The 10,380-nt window shown below is 43.4% G+C and overlaps 1 protein-coding gene across 1 annotated transcript; it reads right to left on the bottom strand.

Moving 5' to 3' along the window:
- Positions 1-2,073: 2,073 nt before the first annotated feature.
- On the bottom strand, positions 2,074-3,054 carry CCDC166 (coiled-coil domain containing 166). Its single transcript, XM_009699065.1, has one exon. The coding sequence runs from the start codon at positions 3,052-3,054 to the stop codon at positions 2,074-2,076; it is 981 nt and encodes a 326-aa protein (XP_009697367.1).
- Positions 3,055-10,380: the final 7,326 nt, after the last annotated feature.

Raw genomic sequence — 10,380 nt, 5'->3', positions numbered from 1 at the left:
CGGAGCCGCCTCTCCGCTTCCAGGAGTGCGGCGGAGGAGTGGCGCAGGCGCAGTGTAAAACTTCTCCGGCGTGGCGCATCCTGTGCCTTCATCTGATAAACTTTAAAGAAGTGCGCTTGTGTCAGCGGGGGATGTCAGACATTGCTCTCCGCAGCTGATATCGGTCGAATGCACTGTAAATACTTTTCCTACTTTTGTTTTAAATCTGGCAACCGTTATTGCTGATGCCTACAGTGCAAATCTTTCCTTGCTAGTAGCATGCTCTGGCAGGCACTGATTCCCGTAACATCCTTGTGGCAAACTGAGTAAGTACAGACTAATGAAGTGCATGATTAGACAGACTGAGAACTTGCTGGGCTGCTGGAACCAAAGGTTTGTCATCAGTGACATGAAGTCCATCTGGAGGTCCGGCACTAGTGGTGTACCCAAGGGCTCAATACGGGTGCCAGTACTGTTTAGCTTCTTCATTAATCAGCTGGATGGTGGGCTAGGGTGCATCCTCAGCAAGTCTGCAGATGATACAAAACAGGGAGGAGTGGTTGACAGAGCAGATGGTTGTGCTGCTATTCAGAGGGATCCTGTCAGGCTGGAGAAATGAGCCAAGAGGCCCCTTGTTAACTTCATCACTGGAAAATGCCAAGTCCTGCACCTGCGGAGGAGTAATCCCATGCAGCAGTACAGGCTGGCAGCTCTCAGGCTAGAAGACAGCTTGGCAGGAAAGGACCTGGAGGTCCTGGTGGACACCAGGTGGACCGTGAGCCAGCAAATGTGCTCTTACAGCAAAGGTGGTGGATATTGTCCTGGGCTGCACTAGGAAGAGCCTTGCCAGCTCTTTGAGGGAGGTGATCCTTCCCTTTTAGTCAGCACTGAGAGACCACACCTAGAGTATTTAGTATGGTTCTGGGCTCCCCAGTATAAGACAGACACGGACATACAGGATTGGGTCCAGCAAAGGACCGCAAAAATGATTAAGGCTTGGAGCATCTATGATATGGGAACAGGCTGAGAGTTGGGATTGTTTAGCCTCGAGAAGGCTCAGGGGATCTTACTAGTGTGTTTAAATACCAGGTGGAGCAGGGGGGAAGACAGAGCCAGACTCTTCTGAAATTGAAATTTGTGATAGAATTGAAATTCCATTTAAATGTAAGAAAAACTTTTTTTGCTGTGGATGTGGTCAAACACCGGAATACACTGCACAGTGAGGCTGTGGAGTCTCCATCCTTGGAGATGCTCAAAAGCCACTGAAAGTGGCCCTGCTGTGGTTGACTCTCCTTTGAGGTCTCTTCCAATCTCAACTGAGGTATGCTTCTGTATAAAATATCCCTGTGTGAATGTGAAAACTTCGAGTAAGGGTGACCTCTGGTGTCATTGTTGATGGGGTAATCGAAATCCCAAAGCGTTCAACTTGGAAAGTGAATGTAGCTGCAGTCTATCAGAAACAGAACTCTTTAGCTCTTGCTTCTGAAGTGAAACGTTAAAGCAAGAAAAGAATGAGAAGAAAGTAAAAATTGATACGAATATATTTGCTGAATATATTTTATTGTTAGTTATGACCAAGGGTCAAATACCTTAACTGCTTATATTGTTTAAAGAATTTGGTTGCTTGCATGTTTATTTTCTCTCCTTTGGAGACTAGCAGAAGGTAAAAGAAAGTCTTTGCCATGTAGAAGATTCAGGAAAATGAATGTTTCTGAAAGTAAGAGCTGGCCTACGTTGGTTCGTACTATGGTATTAGTAGATGTAGTTTGCAGTGAAAAGTAATATAGAGATTGCCTCACTGTGTTTAAGAATATAATTTGCCCATGGAAGCTTACTATTTAATGAAACATCAAAGTCTGATCTCAGAGAGAAAATGTCATTGTTTATTTTGGGACATGAAGGGATTGCTGTTTCAAATGTCCTAATACAGATGTCACGAAAGTTAAAGCTAAGATCACTTCTAAGATCTGTTGTCTGGATTGCATGGTGAGCATGAGCTATGTAAATCAGTCCTTTCATTCACCCACAGAACATTTATTTCTGTATACTCTGTTACCTAACTAATAGTGCCAACAGCTGACAGTCCAGCTATGTCTACTGATGTATTGGCATGAGTGAGGAGTGGGGAAGTGGGTTTTTAGGTTGATGGACACATCTGAAGGGGCTGTGAGAGCTGTAGGTTTCACCATTTGCATTGTGTGCCTCATGCTGGTGCAACCACTGACGCATGTGTGCCACGTTCTGAGTGTATTGGTTCTCTCGAAGAAGCTGCTGCTGCTGCTCTCTCAGTTGAACTTTGGTTTCTTTAAGGATTTTTGAGTATTGGATGAGTCTGAGCAATTCCTGGCGCAGATGCCAATTCTCTACTTTTACTTGTTTGATATGCTGAATTAGAGATTGTATCGCTGCTTCTTCTGCTCTCTTGGTGAGAACCTGGATCTTCTGATGGAAGTCCATCTCACAGTCAGCCTTGGCCTGCAGAAATCTGCTCTTCATTTTGTGCATTTCATCTGAATGCTGTATCTTTGTGACCAACAGTTCCTTCTCCAGCTCTTTAATCTTCTCCATCTGTTCCAGCTGAACAGATGGATCTTTGAAAGGCTTCAGGTCTTCAACCTCCTTGTTCATAAGAGAGTACTTTGTCTCCAAATTCATCAGAGCGCTCCTTACCTCCTTCTCTTTCTCTGTATACTGTAAGATTAGCTCCTCTTTATGCATCCAGACTTGAGACAGGTCAGTGTGATTCTGATCATTTAATGTTGTTATCAGATCCTGGCACTTCTGGCTGTGTTTTGTTATGTAAGAGAGGTAAGCGTTGCTCTCTTCCTGATTCCGTTGGGCTTCCTTTTCTAGGAATTTATTTTCCTGCAGGAAGTGTTCCACTCTTCCCATGTATGTGTTCATATGTTCAGTGAGAATCTTGTATTCCTTCTGCAAGTACGACTTCCTCTCTTTGGCAAGTATTTCCATGTCACTTATTCCTTTAGCTGCATCTCCATTCTTGGTTCTTACTCCTTGCTTATTTTTCCCAGCAGGCGTGGTGTCTTGTTTCATCTGCTTTGTCTTGGATGCCATATTCCACACTGGGGGCATCAAACTCTGGCAAACTGTAACAGAATGAAAAAATTGCAAATTCTAAATGAGCATTTACGCCACATGTTTGACTGTTGCTTTTCTCCCCAGTCATGCTCTCTTATGTTCTTACGTTTTCAGCTGATTATTCTGGCAGCTAAAATGTTTGACCTAAAATTTTTCATGTCTGTCCTATGACTTGTGTTGAAGCACACATGCACAAATGTATATTTGCGTTTTTACATTCCTAGCTAGCTGAGAAGAACTAGTTCTGCTTATCCAAAAATACACATCTTTTTAAGATTTCTTTTTTGTCATCTAATGTTGTGTTATTTCTGTAGTTTGGAGTACAAAGTCAAATTCCACTGGTGAATTATTATGGCTGTGCATTGTGTACTGTCTTTCTGTAGGCAGTAGATCTTGTCCGTGAAACTTCAGCAGCAAATAAGTACTGCAGTGCTAATAGAGCCATGCCTGAAACTTACAAATTCATAAAGCAAATTCTAAAATATAACTGCACAGTCATCACTGGAAGCTACCTGTAGAAAATGTTATGAACAGTAGAACAGATTAAGCCCTGTTTCTCCATCAAAGTTAGTTTCCTGTATTTGTATTTGAAGAGACAGCTGCATCCTTTTCCTGCATTTAGAAAGTTAAGTCAGTATTGTCTTACAGAATGAGAGCAGAAAAGGAAATATTGCGACCAGTTTTAACCTAGGGCTTCAATGATCAATCAAGGTATTTACTCACTTTGGAGAGTGACCACGTTCTTATCCTTCCACTGCCTGAGGTAACATAAACTGATATCTTCTTGGACATCATCTTAACTATAATGTCATTTGAGATATGACACAGGTAATTAAATATTTATGAATACAGAGAGAATGAAAGAATGACCATAAAGGGGATGATGGCTAAAGAGGCATCCTCCCAGATCCAGCCATGGAATGTGTGCTGTGGATTCTGATGGAATGTTGAATGTGCCGTGCAGATGTGATCTCCCCAGTTGCTTCAGACTGCATTCTTCCCTCAGAGATCATGGGTGGGAGAACATTATGGGCTGAACGTCAATTCAGCATCTGTTGAGACCATGCTGGATTATTCATTTGGAGAGTATTACTCTGGGCTGCTTTACCTGTGTTCTATTTTGGTTTTGTTATAGGTGAGTAAGCCGAAATTTGCTTTGGTGTTCTGGCCAAATTAAGGCAAAATGTTTTACTCTATTATGAGAAAGGTGTTACGTTTATCCAAGTACATCAGTACCCAAGCTGATGCCTTGGTTTTCTGTGCTGTTAGGAGTTGTTCTGTCTGGGTCCTCTCTTGCTGAGAAGATAACAGTCCTTTAATAAAGACAGTTTAATTAAGGCATAATGAGAGGCTTCTCTTTCTGCCTATGGCATTTCCTACTTACACTGGTCAAATGCACAATATTGCAAAGCACAATATTATCATAGATAATGTATTTGTGTTTCTGCAATAGACTATGTATTTATTGCCTGCGGTAGGTATATGAAAAAGCACTGCATAGCAGGTCAAATACAATCACCTGTTTTTATTTTAAACTGTCAAGGTTTCAGGGACCTTCCGGGTGGGCAGATCACATCCATAATGGGAGGTAGCAGGAGTGGTTTGCAGTGGAAGCACTATGCCACATTCTTTTGTCCTTGACTGGAAATGCTGTTCTAGTGTAGCATGCATCCTGCTTCAGCTTGTCTACTTTCTGTACAAATAGACACCACTTCACACTCTGTGTGTAAGAGTTCTGGTCTGATACGTCCCACTCAGTCTGTGTTATTCATTCACCACCGACAGGACAGATTCACAGAACCGCCAAGTAGTTGAGGCTGGAAGGGACCTCAGGAAATTGTCTAGTCCAGCCCCTTGCTCAAAGCAGGGTTAACCAGAGCAGGTTGCTTAAGACCATGTCCATTCAGGTTTTGAATATCTCCAAGGATGCAGACTCTACAACTCCCCTGGGCAACCTGTTCCTTCTGAGTGTTTGACCACTCTCACAGTAAAAACATTTTCTCTTTCATCCTGTTCATCCTTTCGGGTCCAATAGAATTGTGTATGTCCATTTTGTTTAAGTGTTCCCTAACCTGATCCTCTTGTATTGAGAGCAGGTCTTCCTTACTCCAGACTTATGCCCTGGCCTCAGGGACCTGTGATTCTGGAAGGTCAGTCTTACCAGTAAAGATCCATGCAAAGCAGGCACTGAGTAACTCAGCTTTTTTTGGCATCCTTTGTCACTAGGTCCCCTGCCCATTTCAGCTAAGAGGCCATGTTTCCCTCGTCATGTTTTTGCTGCTCATATACCTGTAGAAGCCCTTCTTGTTGGCATTCGCATCCCTTGTCATATTCAATTCCAGATGGGCTTTGGCTTTCTTAACATCATTCCTGCACACTGTGACAGTGTCTTTGGATTCCTCCTGGGCTGCAATGATCCTGTTTCCACCTCTTGTATGCTTCATTTTTACACTTGAATTTTATAAGGAGCATCTTGGTCTTTGGTGTAGGCCTTCTGCCACCCTTGTTTGACTGCCTGCTTATTGGGATGGACCATTCTTGAGCTTGGAGGAGGTGCTCCTTGAAAACCAACCAGCTCTCCTGGATTCCTCTCCAGGACTATCTTCTATGGGATTCTTCCAAGCAGATCCCTGAATAGCTCAAACTCTATTCTGCTGAAGTCCAGGATTGTGATCATATTATTTGCATTGTTCCCTTTTCTCAGGATCCTGAACTCCATCATCTTGTGATTACTGCAGCCAAGGCTATCCCCAGCTTTCACATCCCAAACCAGTATGTACTTGTTTGTAAGTTATCAGGTCCAGGAAAGTGCCTTTCCTTCTCAGCTCCTTGATCACGTGTGCCAGGAATTTATCATCAGTGCAGTCCAGAAACCTCTCTACTTCCTATTAATCAGGCAGTCTGTGCCAGACACCCACCAGAAGATTACCCACGTTGGTCTGCCCTCTAATCCTAACCTGTAAACTCTCAACTGACTCATTATCTGTCTGAGAGCAGAGCTCCATGCATTCCTGTTGCGTGGAGCATTTCTCCCTTCTGGAGCCTGTATCCATCCATAGCAGCACTCTCATCTTTTAAGCTAACCCACCATGTGTCTCTCACCAAATCTCAATGAGATTTACATATGCAGATGCACACATGCTCTTTAATTTCTTATTTGTTCCCCATGCTCTGTGCGGTAGTATGCAGGCACTTCAGAGAGCTACCCAGCTGTGCTGATTTCCTAGAAAAGGTGAGAGAGCTTCCTCCATTATGCTGTCCTGTAAGTACTCCCTTATTTATGTCTATATGATTGAGGTGGTCCCCCTTCAGCACTGAATTGTTGACTGCAAGGGCTTTCCTGTCCACTCTACTCTACGCCTTTTGCTTGCAGGCCTAGTCCACCACTTTCTCATTTGATTGTTGTTAATCATCTTTTCTGCTTTGTTCCTAGTTTAAAGTTCTCCTCAGCAGAGGAGAATAGACTGCCACCAGTCTGTTGGCAGAGATGCTTTTGCCTACTTTTTATTGTATATCCTGTTTCTTCCTAGCAGTTCTTAATCTTCAAAGAGGGTCCTACGGTCATAAAAAACATTCCCCTATTCTTGATACCAGCCGTGCAACCAGATGTTTACGCACAGGATAAGTCCACTTCTACTCAAGCCATTCCCCCTTACCAGCAAGACAGAGGAGAAAACCACCTGGACCCCCATCCTCTTGACCGTTGCCCCTGGAGCCATGTAGCCTTGCTTGATAGGCTCCAGGTCTCCCCTGGTAGTATCATTGTTGCCCACATGGAAAAGCAGCAGGGCGTAGTCTGGGAGATAGACAAGATTGGCAGCCTCTCCACAATATCCTGGAACTGAGCTTCCAATGAGCAGTGAAGCTCCCTAGACCGCAGTCAGGTGGGCGGAGGAGGGCCTCTATCCCCCGGAACAGGGAGCCTCTTCCTACTACGATCACTTGCTGCTTCCTCCCGGTGCTGCTGTGTGGCTCAGGCTCAGGCAGCTCAGATGCTTCATGGGAGAGAGTTCCCAGACCCCTGTCTGCTTCCAGAGCACTCAACCTGTTTTGTAATTGCAGAACTTCAAGTGGAGCAGGCACCTGCCTCCTGCTCCTGGAAGACACAGGATTCCTGCCTTGCCATCGTGGGAGTCTCCATTTCCCAACCGGATAAGCTCAGACTCAGTACAGTTGGGGATTTGGGCTCTTGAAGCTGCAGGGTCTCAGAAGATCCAGTCAGTCTCTCTCTTGTTATCTCTGATGCTGCAATCTGCTGACCTCCTCCTGCAACTCTTTTGGCAACACAGATCCTCCACGGGTGCACACCTCCTGCTGGCAAGGAGACCATCTGCCCCTGCCCCAGCCACAGCAAGAGTGAGAGGCACCAGCCACTCCCAGCATCTTGAGATGTGGAAAGCTACATCCTCCCTCAGTCACTTGATCTGGCCTCATCAATGCTGAGTGTTAGTGCATGCAGGCAGTTACCCTTTTCCAGTTATCCTGTCTTCCCCACCCCCCAGCATTATTCATCCCTTTAGGGAGTTGCCTGATGTGATAAACAGCTGTAAACTGGGAGAGGAAGGAGGGAAGTGAACTCGGCAGCAAGGTCACCCTCCACCCCCACAGTATCACTTATAAACCTCTCCTTATTTTACATCTGAAAACTGAACATCATGGAAGGGATACCCCTACTGGATCCTGGGAAACTTCAGTGGCCTCAGAGAGCAAGAATAAAGATATTGAAATCTCTTGGAGATATTCAGAAGCTGTCTGGACATGATCCTGGACAACCTGCTCTAGGTGGCCCTGCTTGAGCAGGGTATTTGGACCAGATGACCTCCAGAGGCCCTTTCCAACCTCAACCATCTGGGATTCTGTGAAAGGACGATAATGGTGCCCCAGATCCTTGTGTCATATACATACACCATAGCAGCCAAAAGATAGAAGCTAATTTGTAGTGTGCCAGAGCTGTCTGTTCTGCAGGAAATTATGAGGGTAACTGCAGGATCATTTTATGTTAGCAATGAGCTGGAGGACATTTTGAGAATGTAGTAAGATGTTGGAAAAATGCAGAGTTATACAAAGAAGCAAGCTTGTGAAACAAGAGACGGATACTTGTGGAACAGGAGATGGATAAAATTAAGAAATAAACTCATAGTAACAAGGTGAGACAAAGAGCTTGTGTGCGAGACAAAGAACTTGTGTCCGATTTACGTAGAAGCTATGCATAGCATAAGCAGCTGTCCGCATCCTTTCTAAAAAGCGTGATAGTTGCGTGGACAGTACATGTAACCAATTAGAGCTTGAGCAAAAGAGTGTACAGAAGTAGAAAACATAATATAAGATGCAGCTTTGAACATAATAAAGGACTTCTCTGATCGTCATATTGGTGTGCTGAGTCATCCGTGCCTCGCATGAAGGGAGAACCCCACAGGTAACGTGTAATGGAGTGCAAAAGACTCAGTGAGATAACTTTGACCAATGAGTCAGGCTGGGGCTGCAGGTGGGAAAAGCCAGCTTTGGAATGAGTACCATATACATAAGGATAGGACCTCTGTGTTAGATGTACACCCAGGTTTCCATGGCAAGAGAACAACATCCCAGATAAGAGCCTAGGGTGAAGAAGCACCTGTAGTGCAAATAATGGTAAGACTTACCAAATTGCTAGTAAAATTGGCCGCAGTAAGATGCACCTTTAGAGCACAGGATTGTTTTCCTGAATGGTCAAAAATTACTGAATAATGAATGATGAAGTGCCGCAACAAGACAGAAGCTGTACATGTCTGAAATCCATGCTTTTTCCTTTAGGTTCAGAATATTGTTTTTGTTGATCTTGTCTGTGTGGCACAGGTTCACACTGGTAAGTCTAGCTAAACGCTTCCTGAATTTGAGAAATAAGTGAGAAGACAAGTTCTGTAACATTTGTGAGATAGCAAGTGAAAGTGATGGAATAATGGTCAATGCCCTATATAGCACTTTTAAAAATCCATCTTCTGTATATGTCAAGTTATTAGAAGAAAATACATCATGCAGGAAAGGGATGTCTAGTAATTAGACATAATTTTTGTGATTTGAATGAGGCGGGGAATCGTTGAAATAACAGTAAGTGCTAATATAATTATTTGAATATATATTTGAATATATATTCAGACAGTGTGAGCACTATGCCTACAATCTTAGATTAAGAATCTGCTAATTTTTTTAAGCGTTCATTTCAGGAGGGAATTCATTGTTTTTTTAACATGCAGCATTATGTTTTAAAACTGCTGGGATACCTACAATATAAGAGGCACAGTTAAGTCCACAACGGATAGTAAAGGAAGGAAAATGCATCAGTATTAATGAATCTTGCAGACATAATTGGAAAATAAAGGAGTGAATAGTACTTTGTGTGCTGAATTTCTAAACTACTTATTCAAAAGAGGAACAATGTAGTCAAGGATTTAGAACTGGCGAGGAGTCTGGTAAGTCTAATGGTTTTAATGAACATTGTTAACTAAAAGTTACTGTATCCTAATACAACTGGTGGCCCTTTTTAAAGAAAATATGTGAAATTCAAGTAGATAAGTGAACAAAACACAGTAAATATACTAAAATCGCCTGTCACAGGAATAGCAGAACAGGTTCCAAGCTGGCAATGTGGCACCTGCATCAGGAGTGGGTGTAGGGAGACAGAAGAGTCTGTATAGAAATCAGTGCAGTTGTGTTTTGGGAAACAGACTTGACAAACTAGAAGGGTGTCACAACAGACAAGCAGTAGAACTGAGTTAATACTAATTGTGTGGTTTTGAGGGAAAGGCAGTTGTAGGACTGTATGAATGTTAGAGAAATGACTAAAACTGCATGGAAAAAAACAGGCTTTGCGAAAGTTGGTATTATACAAAATGTGGGTTTTTTTAAAAAGCACTGACCTTTCCTGCTCCTGTGGTCTTCACAGATTTTCCAAATAGCTGCTTCTGGCTTGCTGTTCTTGGTTTACTGGACAGCATTTGCTGATAGTCGAACTGTGATCTCTGAAGAGTGGTGGTGGTTGTAAACTGTGTGTGTCCATGGTGATGAAACACGCGAAGTCACAAGAGAAGCTCTGCAGTGAGATTCTCAGAGCCATTTCAGTTCCCAGCCTGGTGGTGAGGCCTGACTGTGACATGCTTTGTTACCTATCGGTGTCAGTTAGGCAGAAACACAAAGGCAGTTTGGCATATAAGAATATGATTTATATATAGTGGCCACTCTCTTAATAGGGAAACAGCCTCAGCTAGCCATTAGGATGTGCTGAAGGAAAAGGTATGACTTAAGACAGGGTCCTCCTTGGGAACTATG

Source organism: Cariama cristata, unplaced genomic scaffold (assembly GCF_000690535.1).
Source record: "Cariama cristata isolate BGI_N322 unplaced genomic scaffold, ASM69053v1 scaffold12904, whole genome shotgun sequence".
Classification (NCBI taxonomy): domain Eukaryota; kingdom Metazoa; phylum Chordata; class Aves; order Cariamiformes; family Cariamidae; genus Cariama; species Cariama cristata.
This window is presented reverse-complemented; position numbering and strand designations above follow the sequence as displayed.